General features: G+C 42.7%; 1 protein-coding gene across 1 annotated transcript in view; it reads left to right on the top strand.

The window, feature by feature from the left end:
* Positions 1–19,430, top strand: part of Enox1 (ecto-NOX disulfide-thiol exchanger 1) — a 552,113-nt gene that overhangs the window by 338,048 nt on the left and 194,635 nt on the right. The window contains 2 exon segments of the mRNA XM_037208374.1: positions 7,278–7,424; positions 8,351–8,488. Of these exon segments, the coding sequence (XP_037064269.1) occupies positions 7,352–7,424; positions 8,351–8,488 (211 nt within the window). The 5' untranslated portion in view covers positions 7,278–7,351.

Below are 19,430 nucleotides of genomic sequence, written 5' to 3'. Positions count from 1 at the left end.
GGAACTACCTGTCGAGAACATTTTGGAAATTTCTGTACTGTGAGAAATTGGAAGTGATGAATTTTAAGTACCATTTAATTCTGCACACCATGGTGCTCTGTGAACCGAGGTGTGTTGGTCGTGAATCTCAAGGGCTCTGCTATAATGAGGGCTCATCCATCCAGGCTCAGGTTTACTGGTAATGGTGCTTCTTTTAATAACTCACTCACCATCAGGATAGAACAATGCTAATTGTTTTACTATTGATATATTTAGAAGGTAGAAAGCAACTCAAGAGAACAGATAGTGAATGGAGGGTGCTGATTGACATCTGTCCACAAGGGAACTGGTTGAGCTATTGTATTTTCTACAATTAGTCTTCAAATATAACATTATCCTTTCCAGGAAACCTGAAGTGGTCTCTATGTAGAAGGTCATGGCTTTTAGAAGCTGTCTTCAGAGACCTAAAAGTTATAGATGGTCATGAGAGTACACAGGTCCTCTTTCCTTCTCTTTCCTTTCTGTTATTAGTGGAAAGAATAGTGCTTTTTCCTGAAGGTCTTAGACTGCTCTTTGATTATTTGCTCAGTCTAGAAATAGGGAGTGTAGCCTTTTTGAAAAGCAAAGGATTCCTGAGAAAAATAATTGTACCTGTCATTTCTCGACATACATGCACACACACACACACACACACACACACACACACACACACACAAAAGAGAGAGAGAGAGAGAGAGAGAGAGAGAGAGAGAGAGAGAGAGAGATCTAAAATGTTGAATAGTGTTTTTCTTGTGTCAAAAAGTAATTGGTTTTGCTCTTCTACTCATGTTTGTTTACTTAGATGGATAAGTCTCTTTTGGTCATGTTATTAGATTGTATGATTTCAGAGGAACCCTGCCTTCTTGCCTGCCTGCCTATCCACCTGCCGGCCTCCTTGCCTGTCCATCTTTGTGTGCCCTTCTCCTGGAGACAGACAACATGTTGAGGGTGAGGTAATGCCTCACCCATTCTGTGATCATTACTTACCTAAGATAAAAGGAAGATGATTTACAGCTTAAAATTGGCTGCTTGACAAGGTAGAAAAATGGAGGATATAATCACAGTCCCCATAATGGAATGTAGTGTTTGAGAACTGGCCAGATCTGCTTTTCATCTTCTGTGGTACATGCCAAATTGAAACTCCTTTCTTCCAATGATTTCACCTCCTTCCTACTATACATTTATGCCTCTGTCATGCTAATGTACTGGTTAGTGGGCCTGGAGATGCAGTTATTTATAGATCTGGGCTATTTCGAACAGCAGCTGCAAGAAACCTCACAAAGGGAATGTATCGTGATAACCCACCCTTGACCCTGCGCTGGGGGAGATTTGGGACCTGAAATCCCAGCAGATGACTTGTTGGGGGCACCAAAAGCTCGTCTTGTATTCTCTGACACATTTCTCCTAAATTATTTTTTTCTGACACTTAAAGTCCATCTTTATTTTTGCTTCTGAGAAACATTCTCCCTATTGTATTCTTTAGCTTTCAAACCTCCACGACTTGGGATTGAGCCTTGGCATCAAACTGTTTGGTGGTGATGCTCCTTTTTCTTCTTTACATTTCCTTTCCTCTTCCCACGTACACGTGCATTTGAAAGGGTATAGATAGATAATATTTACGTGGAAGGGGTGAGGGGGAGATCCTGCCATTTTCTGCATTCTTGCTGGAGATTGACAAGTTGACTTAATCATCCTCAGTTTAGTGTTGGCCAATACTAGCAGTGAAAGGGGAGTTAGCTGTGTCTGCACTTAGATCCATTCTTCAGGTAAGGGCTCAGGAAGAGGGGAGTTGAATTGGGAAGCGAGAAACACTGGTCCATGAAAGGCACAGAATGCTGCCACAGAGGAACGATTCCGTAACTCCTTCGCCTTTTTGTCGTAAAGAGAACACTGAGGAAGAATGTGTGAAGTGGAGATGGTCTCTCTTCGCAGGTACACTGTGATGGGAATGTCTAACCTGACAGTTATGAAAAGTCTGCAATGATTTTATCACTGTACAAGGAATGGAGGGTTGTTAAAGGAGAATGTTCAATTCTATGGATTTGATGGGAGCTGTGACCTGGTTTGCCCTCCCTGGATTCACCTCTGCAAGCAGTGGCCTCTGCATTCTCCTCATTTCGAAGAAGAATCCTCTTAACTTTGTTTAATAGACTGTTACTACTTGTGGCAGGGTAGAGGAACTGGAGAGCTGGCTCAGTGGTTAAGAATATTTGTTGCTCTTGCGCAAGACCCTGATTTGGTTCCCAGTACCTACGTATAGCTCACAACCAACCATCCATAGCTCCAGGTCCAGGGGCTCTGGTACTGACTTTTGACCCTGCAGGCACCAGGGATGCACATGGTACATGTACATATATATGCAGGCAAACACTCATACACATAAAATAAATAAATGCAAAATTTAAAGGATAATACTGCTTAACAGATCTCCCCATCAATTTGTTCTACCTAAAGCTCTCCATCAAAACCTTAGTTTTCTTCTTTGACACTAATTAACAGATAGTGATCATTAATAAGCAGTCAGAATCCTGTATATTTCCCAGACTTAAAAACTTCATATTTTTTCATCTAGGAGTTTAGGTTATCTCTTATCATCCATCTCTTCCGTACCACTTTTAAGCTATTTCAAAGTGTTCCCAATACTCAGAAGAATTAAGAAGCAATGTAAGAGTTTGCTGGTATTTCTGCACGAAGGGTTGTGCTTGCTAGCTTCAGGGTGGGCAAACCTGATGAATCGTCTTAATCACCCTGAGCTTAGAGTTGATTAGCGAGTGGAGCTAGAACAGAGTGCCATGGGAGCATAGAGGAGAGAGTCCGCACCTCCTGTCTTCTTCCCTAAGAACACAAATGGCATCTTTCTTCAAGGTCATTGTGATTGACATTGGATACTTTCCTATGAACCATCTGATATTCTGTGGCTTGATTAGTGACCTGTCTCTATGATGGTGGCCACCACTGATCCCTTCTCGCAAACAGAGACGTGAAAAGTGTTAGCTTTTGTGTGTTCTTACCATGTTTTTGGGTTGTTGTTTGTTTTGTTTTTTAAGTGTTTGCATGCAGGAATGTATTTAGGTTGTTTGTTTTCCTTTCTTGTTGTTGTTTTTGCATGTGTATGAGTGTTTGTCTGCATATATGTTTGTCTGTGCACCACACATATGTAGTACCCCTGGAGGCCAGAATAGGACATCAGATTCCCTGGAACTGGAATTACAGATAGTTGCAATACACCATGTGGGTTTCAAACCTGGGTCCTCTGGAAGAGTTGCCAGTGCTCTTAACCAGTGAGCCATCTCTACATCTCTCCACCACTACCCCCCCTCCCCACCCCTTTTAAAACCATGTTTTAAAGAGCAGTTTCATTCTGTCCCAAAATTTGCAGATTCCTCTCATCTTCTGAGCAGTGAAACACTCAGTAGTGAAGATGACTTGTTCGCCTTAGAAAACAGTGGAAAAACACTCTGCAGAGCTTGTCTTTGTGGTCTCTGTTTGCGAAAAGAAAACAAATTTACAAGACAAATGTAAAACACACAGCTTTCTAGTTGTTCTTTAATGGAAAGGTTGCTCTGGAGTTCCCTGGTGCACCAGTAGGAGAAGCAAAGCACCTCCCATATTGTCATAGTTGTTTTAAAAACATGACATTAACATATGCATAGCATATGTCTAGTTGTACGGTATCCCATTTTAATCTGTGAAATGTCTCTCTAAACTATGAAATGGTCAGCAGGTGTCCTGCTGAACACCAATAGTAGATAGGTTCTTAGTGATGGAAAGACATGAATTTGGGATGAAAACGCAACCTTTTAGCACACACGTAAACTATAGCTAATAAAGAGTTCCTAACAAATGAGGCTTCAGCTATCATGTAACGTAAGTTTGCTTTGATCTCATCTCATTCAAAGACATTAATAAAACCTATTCTCTCTGTTGTAATGGTTTTTCTATTAAAGTAGGCATGAGTCTAAGGAATTAGGTCAAGTAAATTTAATTTTTTAATCAAATATTTTGAAAACCTAGCTGATTGTTGTTCCTTTTAACAGGAAACTCCTTTTTGTGGAAAGCCACAGGTGGATTTTCTTCTTTAAAATATTTGTCCTTAGTATGTATAGAGTTAGAAAGGACTAGAAGGCACTACACTTTCCCAAGTAGAAGCAGCCCATTCTTCTTCTGAACTAGAGTGCTTTTGTAGGCTTGATAAGACATTTTTGTTCAGTTGATATAACCCAGTGAAGTACTGAGCAAAATGTATCTTGTTAAACATTTGGGAAATTAGGTGTAAGATTTCTGCCTTCAGTATATTTCACTAAAGAACAGGTTGGAGGTCCATTACGCCCAGGCAGAGCTCTCCTGTTATCCTTGACACTCTGTACATCTGATTGCTTTATAATAATAATCCCTCAGTAAAACCTGTAAGCAGAAACCGCCAATTTCATAATTTGTCAGGAAGCTCTTAAAAGCTTTTGTATTTGCATAGAAAGGAAAAGCTGGAGGGGAAAAAAATCATCCATCTTTTATATGATGTTATTTTACAAAGGAATTGTGGGGAATGAAACAGCCTGCTACAATTTAGGTGTGGTACAGAAAACTAGGGCAACACTTACTTTTAGAAATATCAAGTGTTATTCACTGTTTTATAATTAATTACATAATTATACACCAGAACACAAAGATCCCAGGATACCTTAATAGAAACACTGCACTTCCAAATAAAATAACAATAATTATCACCTACTATATTCAAAGTACTTTATTAGCTGTAAATCTTAACTCCCTGTATCTGTGTGTAAATAAACATCATTAAGAAATATTAATCTTTCCTATAGTTTAGAAATAAGAAAACTAAGGCAGGGAAGTTGATTTGAATGATCAATTAAGCATCGCTGTCTTGAATGGTTTAAAGGGGCCGGGACCCAACAGAAAGAGTAAGTGTTCACAGAGTACAAAAGTCACTCTTGCATTCATTCATAAATTACCAGATAGTAATTAATATTTACAGTATTCCTCTTTGTTCAAGTCCATGTGACCAAATCAGCTTAAAATTTTAAAAAGTGTCCTGTCAGTCTTGAGACCACTGGAAGTACCTGGTAGGAATGAACTTGCTTCAGAGACACCAGCCTAGGTACCTAATAGTCACATGAAGTTGTATGTAATTAAAACCATTGGGTTGGGAAACTGGAGAGCTATAATAAATTGAAAGTCACAGAGTTCAAGATAGGGATAAATGAAAGTTTACTAACCACAACCTGCTAATAATGCGATCTTTTTGAAATGGCAGCAGTTTGTTAAGGTAGCTGTGTAAGATGTAGATAGAGGCCATGGGCCCCCAGGGTCTTTGATACCCCTCTATAAAGCCGCAACCTCCACAGGGAGAATTACCAGTGGGACAGACAGTGTGGAGCCAAGACAAGCTAGTGCCATCCCTGTAACACTGTAGAAAAAGTCAAGGTTAAGCGTAGCCGGAGAGGCACAAGCCATAAAGCCGACAAGGTAAGGAGATATTCTCTGATAGAGTGTTCCAGAACTGCAAACTCATTAGACAGGAAGAAAACTGTGTGATTGATGTCCATTTGCGGAGATCTGAGCTGGAGGAAGGGAGCCAACCACACTTCATTTAGAGAGCCAAGTAAGACAAATAGTGACCTTGTGGTGATCCGAGGCTGCTCCACTACAGGGCCGTTGAAGGAGGAATGAGACATGCTCGTCTGGCTCTGCCTTGGTGCCCTGAAAGGGTTGGAGCAGAGAGAAAAGGACTCTGGGGCGTTGCCAAAGTGCTGATGAGTGGACAGCCACAGGGCCTACACTCAGGCTTGCTGAGTATTTGCTGAACTTGGTTTATATGTAAAGAATCCGTCTTGTGCTATTTGTTGCCTATGATAATTGTACAATCCATCAGCACTTTCTTGATTCATTTGCTGCTAGTGTTTAACAGAAAGTTTTGATGTCTGTGTTCTGAATACAGTTTGTTCCCCAAATTGGAATCATCCACTGCTAGGTGAGAGGTAATTGGGAGAAAAATGCCCCAGCGTCTCATTTGTTCTTAGTGACAGCGCAAGATTTGTGGAACTACAAAAACCGCATGCTCATTGTGCGCCTACCCTTGAGATACTGAGACCTGAGCTTGCATTTCAGCTGAACTGGCAGGAAGCTTTCTGGCCTCACTGTGCTTATTAAGGAGTGGGCCACTGATACTTGGCCCTAGGAATCAAAGACTGTAACTTGAAATACTCAAACTATACTCCAAAACCAGAGTATCTAAAAGTCTGAACGGAAATGTGACTGGGGGGGAGGGGGGCAGTAAATTGACACCTAACAAAAACAAATATTTAACTCTAGTTGTCATCTCAAAAAGTCTTCAGGTCGCTCATCCAGGTTTGCAACTGGCAAAAGTCACTTAAACTATGAATGTGCGCATGGTTGGCTTTTGCATTTGTAAGGGTGGAGAAACGGCATTATAATTTTATCATTGATGTCACAGAGAGGCCCTTTGTAACTTTACTGTGTGTTGTATTGTTATTTGTATTTATTAGAAAAACACTTTGAGTATAACAAAAGACATATCTCTCTATAAATATAGATACACACAGGCATGCATACATATATACATATACACACTATGTGCCATGTAATTCTGAGGAAAAATTTGGACCAGACAAACTTGGGCGCCTTAAATTCATCATTTGATAGAACTGAAAAACAAACGTTTTGCCTCTGCTACTTCAGCCTTGTGCATTTCTCCCCAGGCCAGGCCCTGCCTGTCTTTCCTCTTGCCTTTTCTGATGATTGTTCGCTCTTTTGCCAGCCTTACAGAAAAAGAGGTCCTTGCTTTTTTCATTCTTCCTCCCCGCTTTTTGTCCTCCTTGAATACATTTCACAGATGACCGTCTTCCAAAATAACAACATCAATTAATGTCTTTTTTAACTTGAAAAGAAATCATGTTCGCCCGAGTCCGCCCGGGCTATTGGTGTACAGTGTGTGGAAGAGGCTGTGCCGGTGCTGATAAGGCTCAGAGGCTGAGGCCGGAGACTAAACCCCGACACACTCAGCCGCCGGCCCTGGGCCAGGGGAGGTGATAAGGTGACCCATACAATCTCCTGAGCGGAGAACCGTGCCACAACACTGCGGGTCAGCAGTCAGCACCTGAGTAATGTCCCCAACGCTAGAAGTGGTTCTTTGTGTTCCGTTCTCTGTTGAAATAGACAGCAGTCCGTTACTCTTTACTGCGGATGCCCCTTCCTCACCACAGTCCTCTCCTCTCTTGCAGAGTCCAATGCTGTCCGAGGGGACCCTCCGCTCAGCTGTCAAAGCACGCAGGCGCCCCATGGTGCTTGTAACTCAATGGTAGATGCAGTGGCTGCCTTCGAGAGCATTGCCCAGTGTCCTCAGGAGCTCCCTCAGATGATGGCAGCAGGTAAAGGTTGGTGGCTAGTGGGAGACACAAAAGAGATCTTTTGCGTTTTTACCGAAAAGCTTGCTCAACCATGAAAATCAGTGTTGAATCAGGGGCCAGAGCCTGGGGACAGGAGGAGGCTATGAAACTCAAGAAAAGAAAAAAAAAAAGAGTGCTAAATCAAATTTATCACAGTTTTCCAGTTTTCTTTTTTTAATTTAATTTCTGCCATTTGTTTTCTAATTTTATTTACTGGTTTAGAGGCCATGAATTTGAAAGACAGCAAGGAGGGGGTTATGGGAGGCGGTTGGAGGGAGGAAAGGGAAGGCGGAAACTATGTTATTACAATTTAAAAAAAAAATAAAATAATGAAAAAGGAATATTCTAAAAAAAAGTCATTTTAGATGGACACATGCATTCCCTTAGAGGAACTGTGCTTTGGCGATCACCTTACCAACCCAACCAGGACCTGTTCTAGTCCTTGGCAAGTGGTTTCTTGTTGGATGGTTAGTCAGAAGGGACGCCCGGACCAGCATAATGCTCGGAAACAGATGCATTTATCTAGCTTGCTCTGCTAGGCAGTTGACTGCTCACTGCTTTCTTCTAGACCTTGTCTCTTAGGAAGTGTTACCTCACAGGGAAGAGCAAAGTGAGTCTTCATTTCTTTCCCAGAGGTCCTCTTTTCTGGCATGCTGCAAACAATACGGATTCCATGTCATCAAGTTCCCTTCTAGAAAGTTCCATGAATGCACTTCCTTATGCCCCCATCTTTATGCTCCCACCCTGATGCTTTTGCATCTGGAGAGATTATTGGTGTAGTACAGATCACAGCGCTTTTTCTAAAGTCTTGGCGATGTGCTGAATGAAGCTTGCATCTTTAGAAGCATGGTTTCCTGTAAAGGGAAGAGCCTTGCCTGTCAACTCTAAGCCGTTTGTTTCTCCTACAGCAGCTGATGGTTTGGGGAGTCTAGCCCTGGACACCACGCAGCTCAACATGTCCGTCACCGATCCCACAGCCTGGGCCACAGCTATGAATAACTTGGGCATGGTTCCCGTGGGGTTGCCTGGCCAGCAGCTCGTGTCTGGTAAGCCTTCTCCCGGTTTCAAAGACGCGTTGCGGCACTGCCAAATACTGTGGGTGACAGGTGTTCCACGGTAATCCCACTCCAGGCCGGTGTTGAACATGGCTCTTGATTTTTTGACTGGGGCATGTCTGGCTGTTTGCACCAGAGATGGCTTTCGTCTGCACTTTGCTCTTGGCAGCCACAGCAGCCCGCACCCTCACCGCTGTTGATACACGCCGCATCTTTTCTCCACAGCCTTGCAGCGGCAGCCGCGCTCCCAGAGTGGTAGATGGGGTGGCTGATAGCGTCTTTCCAATTTGTGAAACTTACTCTTGTGCATCGCTCCGTTTGACCGCCGTCTCCCTGTGATAGCTCAGGAGACACGTGTTCGGTGGCTGCTTCCGCTCGTGTCCCCGTGGCGCAAACGTGGAAGTAGAAGATGGCCGTTGAGGGCCACTTTGCCAGTACTGAGGTGACGCATGCAGCCACTCAGCTCAGCTGACACCAAGTTCAGACTTCGCTGCCTGCCACACCCTCAAACAGTAATTCAGAGCAATCAATAGATAGCATATTTAGAAATGTCAAGTCAAAGGTCATTTAAAGGTTTTACTGCCTAATTCGATATGTGTTTCTTGAGGGTTTTATGCGTGTTTTGTAAAAGGCTTTGGAAAAAATACGCACACACACACACGTAAGTATCAGCAAAAAGCATGTCTCAGTTGAAACAGAAAGAAGCGAGTGATGATAGAACTAGAAGCTGATGTGCAGGGTCGGATGTTCAGTGGTGGGTGGTAAAGATGCAATATGGCAGTTTGCTGCTCAGTCCCTGGGGCTCTGAAGGGAAGGGGTATCAGATGGGAGATGAGCTTTGTCTGCAGAGATGGTGGGACTCGCATGTCCGCCCAGTCACTCAACAAATACTACAGCTCTACTGGGTACAGCAGCCTCAGCAGGGAACAAATGGGCTCATCCCCACCCTGGGGTGTGCTTTGATGGCATGACCACCAGGTACTATACTGAAGGATGTGGTCAAACAGCGTAATAATTGTCTGGTTGTCTTTGACCGCCAAGTCCAGAGATAGTGGGTGGTGTCCACTCACCTGGAATCAGCTCTCTTTGGATGTTTAATTCTGCCCACAGTGCTAAGTCCCAACTGCCCTTCCTTCTTTCCTTCATCCCTGTATCCGTTCCTCTTTCCCTTCCTTCATCCATGCTTCCTTTCTTCCCTCCCCTTCTCTTTTGTCAACATTGTTCATAAACAAAAACCCCACTAAATTATCTATATTAAATTATAGTTATACATATGTATGTATGGTTTCTCTTCAAAACCTTCTAAATTCATTTTATATGCATCGATGATTTCCCTGCCTGTCACTGTGTACTACGTGTATGCCTGGTGCTCACGGAGTCCAGAAGAGGGCATTGGATCCCCTGGAACTATGGTCATAACCAGTAGAAACAGTTGTGAGCGACCGTGGGAGCTCCGAGAGTGGAGCCCAGGTCCTCTGGAAGAGCAACCAGTGTTTCTGACCACAGAGCCAATTCTCCATCCCATGGTTTCCTTTTAGTACAGCAAGAAAGAAGGAGCATGAGAGGAGGTCGGTGATAGGAAACTGTGAGACAAGAAAAACCAAGGAAAAAAGAGACTGGATTGTAGCCAGCTGAGACACTATGCACCTATAATTCCAGCACCAAGGAGGCTGAGGCAGGAGGATTATGACAAGTTTGAATATGTTGCTGGTGAAATCACACCTTTAAAAATACCCTAGAATTACTATAATTGAAGCTATTCTGCTGAATGGGTGAGTGTGCACACACATAAAGGACGTTGTCAATGATTTGCAAATCAGTTCATCCAGGCCCTTTTCAGAAGCTCGACCAGGCAGATACTTCTTTTTGATAACACAAGAGTAAAGATTTGTATTTCCCCACTCACCTCTTCCCAGCTGCCTAATTGAAATATTCACACAGCAAAGAGGACTCCTCTCTCATCTCGGCTCCCATTTCTCTCAGAAAACGTGTGACTTCTAGAGGAAGCCCAAACCTCAATAATTCATTATTTTTTCTTCACGATTTTGAGTCTTCTGACATTTTAACCATGACCAATTTATGATTTTCCTAGCAACCTACCATGAAAAGAATTACAGCCCTACTCGTTATAGAAGATTTACCGTATCTGCCCTGAATTGCGTTCTCTATCTGCTGTATTAGCCAGGCAGCCTAAACTGGTTTTGAGCCTTTCAGGGTGTCTCCCGGCTTTTCTTCCTCACTTCTGTGACCTGATGAGGTAAACTGCACTTGGCTATGTTCTCAGGACCAGCTAACTGCAGATATTGACCCATCATCCTGTCTGGTTCTGTTGAGATTGGCTGGTCTTTGTGTGTTTTCCTTCTGTCTTTTTTTTTTTTTTTTTTATGAAATGTTTCAGTCATTGTGAATATGGAATTTTTTTCTTATGTATTTTGTAAACATATCAACTTCAACTATTCTCCATTGTTTGCTTTCATGTTAAAAAGGTAAATCATCCATCAGGTCAGTAGCCACACTCTTAAGTATTTCATCCATTTCTACTCCTTTGTTCTGATTGAGTTTCTTTAGAGCAATATGAACCTTTTTTGTGGTGTGATCATGTCTGCTAAGATCTGTTATAATACATGTTATGTAAGTAGCTTATGCAAAATGTGTATCTGTGTGTAATAAGTATTTGCTGAATGTTGGCTTTTTATCCTATTTTTTCCTTTTTTAAAGCATTTTGACAGTTCCATACACGTAACGGTGAATTTTGGTCCTCTTAGCCCTCATTCCCCTCCGTCTTCCTCGGAAACCTTTTTGTTCCCAACAAGCCTCTTCCTACTCTGGTGTCTTCCTGTGTGACCCACTGAGTGTGAGTTTCTTGCCTGAGTGTGGGGTAGGCGCCATTGGAGAAAATGACCCTTTCTCCCCCAGCAACCGTGAACTTCCACAAGACCATCAGGAAGGAGTGGGACTCATGAACCACACCCACACCTGACAAAATGTTGAAGACCCAGCTTCTGCACAGGTCTTCCGCAGATAACTACAGCTCCAGTGGGTTCAGGAGTGGAAAGCTCAGGATTTTACTGTCCATCCTGTCCCTGTCATTTTTCCTGAGCTTTTGAGGAGGTGACACAGATGTCCCATTTAGGGCCAATCACTCCACCATCACTTATTCTTGGCATTTGAGACAGTTATGAATTTTTTTATTAACTGTGTCACCCCCTACAACAATAAAAGTCTTTGTGATGAAGACCAAGAACAGTGCTACTTTAAAGATATAAACATGAGCATTTAGAAGCAGATTAAGGGAACTAGAAAGATGGCTCAGCAGTTAAGAGCACTGGCTGTTCTTTGAGAGGAGCTGGGTTTGGTTCGTAGCACCCATATTATCATAAGCATCCTTATGCATCCTCACAAGCATCCTTACCTCCAGTTCCGGGGATTTGGCTCCCTCTTCTGGTCTTGGTGAGCACCAGGCATGCACACAATGCACATACATATATGCAGGCAAAACAGTAATATATTTAAAGAATACAAATAATAAAAATAAAGCAGTTTGCGATCATAACCATCTAGCAAAACAGTAGTATTAGTTTCACCACTAGGGCCTGTGACCTCCCAGGCTAGGATTAGAAAACTAGGCATCAGTTCACTTCTGTGAATCCTGTGAATCCCTGTTTCCTTAATTTTTGTTTTGGGGAAAAAAAAAAGGTAACTGTGAGCATTTTAAAGCATAGTCAGGACTTCTCATCAATTAAAGTAATTTTGCTTGGTTGGTTCTTATGTGTAGAACTAGTAGGTCAAAGAAGAGCATATTTTAGAGTTACTTACTCTATACTAGGCAGTTAATTTCTTTGATATGTAGTTATATTTAATTTATTAACTTTATTTGAAATTTAACAGGCTATTATTTACTTTGCGTTTTTAAAGATCCAAATTCCGTAAGAAAATTCCCCTAAAGGTCTATGCATTGAAGGCGTGTTCTCCAGCAAGTGGCTTTCCTGGGAGGTGATGGGGCCTTTGGGAGGTGGGCCCCAGTGGGAGGAAGTTAGGTTGTGGGAATACGTCCTTAGACAGGAAGTTTGAATCCAAGGCCTGTTGCTAGAGGGCTTCTCTCCAGGTTCCACCAAACCCCGTAGTCCCACAATCCACGTATAAAATAATCACTCAGACTCTTATAAACTGTATGGCCGTGGCACGCTTCTTGCTAACTGTTCTTATATCTTAAATTAACCCATTTTTATAAATCTATACCTTGCCACGTGACTGGTGGCTTACCAGCGTCTTTACATGCTGCTTGTCCTGGCGGTGGCTGCAGTGTCTCCCTCCTCAGCCTTCCGCTTCCCAGAATTCTCTCTCCTTGTCCCACCTACTTCCTGCCTGGCAACCTACTTTCTGCCTGGCAACCTACTTCCTGCCTGGTCACTGGCCATCAGTGTTTTATTTATATAGAGCAATATCCACAGCAAAGCCCTTCCATTCCTCTCTCTTTGCTCTGATTTGTGTTCATGGCACAATTTCTGCTCTCCAGGGACCAACAGCTGTGGACTGAAACCCCTGAAGCCATAAGCAAAGGAAACCTTTTCTCCTTTCCAGATGATTTTCCTCAGGCATTCCATCACAGTAGCAGAAAGCTGGCAAACACACCCTATTTTGCTTCTTTCTCTTTTTACTTATGTTTCCCTATTATAAATAGGTTATTCTCATTATGAGCTCATAGATCACTTTTAATTGGTTTATGTCTGCTTACTTTAAAAAAATCTATTTTAACACTCTGACTTCATACTTCCTAAAATATTTATCTAGCCTTGCTTTTTTTCTTCTTAATATTAATTCCTTTAAGAAGTGTTTCCTTTATGAATTCTTCATTCTATTTCTAAGTGCTGAATAGTTTGCATACTCTGGGGGTGGATATATGTATTTTCAGTTTTGTACTTTCTCATTAATTCTCCTATCTTTTGTGAGAAATCAGATTTCTATGAATTGTAGCATGAATCTTAGAAGGTCTTATTAATAAAAACAAACATGAAGCCAGGTACTGGGGTGAATCTGGAAGATCAGAGAAGCAGAACAAGCCACAGCTTCCTCACCTTGCCAATTCCTCAGCTGATCCTGTTTCCTCAGACTGGATAAAGCTTAGCCAGCTAGTTCCTGGTTTTCACACCTTTATACCTTTCTGCTTCCTGCCATCACTTCCTGGTATTAAAGGCTCTTGTTACCACGCCTGGATGTTTCCAGTGTGGCCATGAACTCACAGAGATCCGGATGGATTTCTGCCTCTGGAATGCTAGGATTAAAGACATGTGCTACCACTGCCTAACCTCTATGTTTAATATTATGGCTGTTCTGTTCTCTGACCCCAGATAAGTTTATTAGGGTGCACAATATTTTGAGGAACACAATATCACCACAATGAATGTCTTTTGGTTTTTAAAATATCTGTTGTATAATAGTGATCTGTTTTTATTCTAGCAACAAATTGGTTGAGTCTTACGGTTCTATAATTTGTTTATGGGAAGCTCTGTTGTCCCTTTTCACTGCATTTTATGTGTTTGTTCCTTCTTAGCCTAGCCAGAGTACCATAGGCTCAGTGTCCAAAGTGGCCACCTCTGGAGTTCTTCAGTGTGACTGTAGAATGCTAGAGACCGTCTTTAATGTTTCAAAGGGAACTTGAAGATTATTTAGTGTAGCATCCCTTCCAAGAAAACCTCCCTGCAGTAACTCTGACAGGATTATAGAAAGGCTCAGTTTATGAGCTCTTGGCTTTCTCCCAAAGTTCCTGATATTTCTAAATGACCAAGTACTCTTCCCATATTTGTTAAAATTAAACTGACACTAAATCCTGTTCCTCGATGCTTCTTCAGTTTATTGAGAGATTAAAATTATCAGCAAAGCAAAGTACACATTTTTCATATCCCTTGATTTTATCAAAAGGATTTCCCAGGAAACTGCATCACTTATTATCACCATGTTACTTTTCTGATGTGCTGTCTTAAGCTACCATAAATACGCCTCTGCCATTTATCACCCCACATCTGCTTCCACTTTCAGAAGTGCCCATTTACCTTCCTGTGAAGTTCTGTGTGAGATCATTGTAGTGGACTTGTTTGCTCTTGTCCAAAATATAGCATTAGATTGTTATGCATCCATCCTGCATCCTGTGCTACAAGGGGATGCTGCTTTCCTCCACTTACTCTTCCATGTGTGTTTCATCCCCATAATTGTTGTGAGGGTTTGTGATTTTTGTTGTTGATGTTCATTTGTTTTGCTCTCGGTGTTTTGTGCATCGTTAGAGCCATGCTTTCTAAATTGCTCTGTTGTGATCTGTGTCCCCCGTTTGTCATTAGGTGGGGTGAAGGTTGCGTTATATAGATGGCCTGACAACCGTGGCCAACTCTGGGTTAAACACGGGTAAATTACTTTCTTTGTTGATTTTCTCTGAGTCTTTGCTATATTGATGCACGGTGTTTTCACAGTGTGGAAGCCGGTGTGTAGCAAACTTAATCCATCCTTTAGGAAATAGCAGCCAGTATTTCCTGAGACACCAGGGTGCAGCTGTCTGCACTGGGCATTTCCTGTCAGCCACCGCAGACCTTCGCCAGGGCAGCCATATGTCTTTGCCATGTATGTCGTCGCTCACATGACCTTGTCTAAGATTGTGTGTGGGTGTGTGTAGCTGAATGGTGTCACTACCTAATTCCACCTTTCCTAACAGCTGTTCTCCACTCAGGTCTTTCCTGAAACCTGTTCTTGGTTCTCTGTGATGCACATTGTCCTGTATAGGGGACCCCCACCCTGGTGCCACAGATCAGAATCTAGCCGTCAAATCCTAAGCTCTGACCATCTGTGCAGCCAGGTACTCACTTCTCTGTTGTCCAAGTCTGTCTGTCTGTCTGTCTGTCTGTCTCTCTCTCTCTCTCTCTGATTTTGTAAACTTTGTTCTTTAAAGCAGTGTGTGATGGCTCAGAAGGCATAGGTAGGTAGATCTCTGTGAGTTCAAAGCCAGCCTGGTCTACAAAGAGAGTTCTAGAACAGCTATGGCTGTTACCTAGAGAAACTCTGCCTCAAAAAAATAAATAAATAAATAAATAAATAAATAAATAAATAAATAAATAAAGTAAAATAAAAATTTATTCTCATTATGTAGATACACACAAAATAGATCTTGATCATATCCACCCCTCACACTCCCCTCCCTATTCTCCTCAGGATCCCCTATCACATCTCCTTCTTCCTAACTTCATGTCTTTTTAAAATAACTTTAATTGATGTTTTCACTGTTTAATAATTTCATACGTGCATATACTATGTTTTGATTAAAGTTTACTCCCCATCCCAGCCCCCATTCTTCTCTTCCAATTTCATGCATTCTTTTTCAAAGATCCACTCTGACCACTCAGTGCCACCAGTTTGTGCATTGGTATAGTGCTATCTACTGAAGCATGTGTAGACTCTCAGGGGCCACATCCTTGAAAAAGATTGACTCTCCCTGCTGTGATATCGTCTATATAAATAAACACTGATGGCCATGACCAGCAGGAGTAGGGAGGCAGAAGTAGGGGAAAGGAGAGAGGAGAATCGGGAAGCAGAAGCTGAGCAGAGAGACACTGCAGCTGCCACCATACAGCAGCATTAAGACACGGTAAGCACACACTGCAAGTATAGATATAGAAATGGTTAATTTAAGCATAAGAAATTAGCAAGAAGCCTGCACGGCCATACAGTTTTATGCAATAAGTCTCTGTGTTTACTTGGTTGGTCTGAGCAGCTGTGGAATTGCGGTGACAAAGATTTTCGACTGTGCAAAAACTCAAGCTACACTCCCTCTCTCAGCAGTTATCAGTTTCCAGTAGCTCTTCACCTAGGGATAGGATTCCTGATTCCCTCCTCCTCCATGCTGGGATATTTTTTTTTAAATCTGGCTTGAGCTCACACAGGTCTTGTGCATATTGTCAGGATGTCTGTGACTTCCTATGAGCAACTGCCTGTCATGTCCAGGAAGTACCATTTCCTGTGGTCATCCTCTGCTTCTAGCTCTTTCCATCTCGTCTTCCATGGTGCTCCCTGAGCTCTGCAAGGAGGAAGTGTGATACAGATATCCCCACGTGCTCCAGAGCCTTTTATTCTTTGTGTTTTGCTCTTTTATTCTTTGCAGTTGTGGATCACTGAGTTAATCATCACCTACTGCAAGAAACAGCTTCTCTGATGAGGGTTGAGAGATGTAATCATCTTTGGGTATAGTGATAAATCATTAGAAGTTCGTTTAATGCTATGCACAATTAGTAGAGTTATAGTAGTAGGCTGTTCCCTAGGCCACAGGTTCTTGGCCCCATTAATGGTGACAGGCAGTGCCTTCCATCTCGAGGAACTGGCCTTAAACTGAATACGAGGGGTTAGTGACACCCATAATATTCATGCCACTATTGCACCCGTGACTGTGTCTTTTTAGGTTGGTTATTACTGTAGTTCTCACAGCTAGGTCAGCTAGTGATTCCCTTTTTCTCCTGTAGCATACACAGCACCTCAGAGCACTATGGAAGCTCACCATTAAGGACAGAGCGTCCAGGTCAGTGTCAAGTTTCTCCACATTCTATAAGTTAAGTATGTGATGTTTTTAGCAAAATAGTCTACTAGATTCTAGAGGGTAACTAAAAGCAGTGGCAATCCTCTGTAATGTTTTAGGGGGGATCTTTGGGATCCCAGTGACCAAACACTGCAAAAGAAATAACCCATTCCTGGCACTGGACTTTTTGTCTGATAGCCTGTGGTATCTAGAGGCACTGTCCCCCTGTTTGGGGATAATTCCCATTTAAACTCTCAGGTGGTGGAGTAAGGGTCATAATGGAGAGTCTGGGTGGAGATGGGGGCCCCTACCTGGGCCTGTTTCACAGGACTTGAGGGCTTCAGGCTACAGAGTGGAGTCACCACAGAGGTAGAAGTCCCTGCTGGAGAGTGAAGCACAGGAAAGGAGGTCCTCATGCAGCAAGTGTGGAGCTGTCACGGGGATCTGTCCTAGTTTGTTTTCCAAAGCTGGAAAATCAACTGGAAGAAGAGTTGGAGAGCAGGAGACTGTGGATATCTTCTGGTCATGAGATTATATCTTCCTCTTTGCGGTTTTGGACATGAATCTTTGACACTAAGTTCCTTAGCATGCCCTCTGTTGCACCTGAAAATGACATCATACTCCCTTTTAGCTGCAACGAGAGCCACACACATCAGAGTGCTACACCCTCACTAGGGATTACCTTGAAAGCAGGAACGACTCTGTCTATCTGTGAGTAACTGTTAACACTCTTCATTGCCCTGAGTTCATTCCTTGCTGTCTTCTCTTTACATGTCCCTGGCTCCCTATCCTTGCCAGCTCCTGCCACTCTGAAAGGTAGACTCTCTGACTCATGGGAGGGCTAGCGTGGGATAGTGTCCCCACGGTCTTCTTCATTATCCACTCCCCTTCCCTGAGGTTTTCATTCATTTTCATTCATCTCTGCTTCCTTGGACTATTTTTTTTTTCTAGTTCCCTTCTTGGGTTGTTTAATCCTCCCAGGAACACCTTTTATCCTCTTTAATGTGCCCAGATATGAAGAGGCATTTGCTAAATCCTTTCATCTCCTCAAGCATCGCCCCTTTAACTGGGATTTACTGAGCCAGATGTTGTGCTGAATGCTGGGATTACAAGACATAGACCTCACTGCCATGCAGCAGAGTCAGTGGAGAGACAGGAATAGGAAATAAGCAAATACAAATCAACAGGGTGAGTGGAGATGTTTCTGATAGGTATGGATGCTATAGGGTGCCGCTACAGAGTGGCAAGCATGGCAGTGGTGAGGTGGCCACCATATTTCTGCAAAGGACTTTCTAAGTACTGCAGCAGATCACCCATGGTAATCTGATAATGTGAAACATTGGCAACAGGTCATTAGATACAAGGCTGTAACAGTTGCCCAAATAAGACAATAATAAAATAATGCTAGTCATAATCCTGGAATTAGAGATATAACTATGTGAAGGGCCTCAAGAGACATTTACTAATGATTATAGAAACATTATGAATGGTCAACCATCCACGTGGGATATAAGGAAAGTGAAAAAAATAACCATGAATCCTCAGAGTCTAGCCTTGGAAATTGATTCAGTGGTGGGGAAGGGAAGGAGAAAGAAGGACAAGGGCAAGTGACTGTTTTCCTGTTGGGCAGGACAAGTCTGAGGAACCTTTGGGAAGGAAGCATGCAGTGAGCAGTCTACTCTATGGGCCCTTGGCTCAGATAGGATAGGAAGATGGAAAAGTAGCTTTGGCACCCATAACACATGATGGTCTTGCATGCCATGGGCTCTTTCTGCTGTGAAATTAGGGAAGTTCTTTTGTGTGCCATGCTAATGTCAGTCTGATCCAAATCCCTCTCTCTTATTTTGTGTGACCTGCTAGATTCTGTCCATTGTTTGGTTGCAAGGCTCAACATGAGAGGTGAGGTCTAGGGTAACAGATGCATTCTGGAAAAATCTGCTACACACGGTCTCCTCAGCTCACGGATTCTCAGGGAACTCTGTGGATAAACTACCCCCACAGGCTTGCATTTAATATTAAAATAGCACCCCTGGCAGCACAGTTCCCATCTCAAATGTCTCACGTGTTCATGAAGATCCTCTCTGACCCTGGCATGCTTATGGGCGGGTAGGAAGCCTGGCACATAGTAGTGGGGCTCTCAGAGATGGTGCTTAGAGCTCTCTTTTGTTCTCATTTTCTAATTGAAAGAGTCCCCATTATCCTGTGTCAGGAAACTGCCTCAGAGTTCATGATCTGTGAACCATATTTCATATCCTTGGGATAGTTTTGTCCCATGTGACACAGGCATTTACCCTTTTCTCTCCAGGACATTAGGACAGCGTGTGAGTAGAGTTACTCATGCACCATGATATTCCAGAGGTCCAAAATGCACACTGTCTTTTATAA

This window comes from Peromyscus leucopus, chromosome 9 (genome assembly GCF_004664715.2).
Source record: "Peromyscus leucopus breed LL Stock chromosome 9, UCI_PerLeu_2.1, whole genome shotgun sequence".
Lineage (NCBI taxonomy): Eukaryota > Metazoa > Chordata > Mammalia > Rodentia > Cricetidae > Peromyscus > Peromyscus leucopus.
This window is presented reverse-complemented; position numbering and strand designations above follow the sequence as displayed.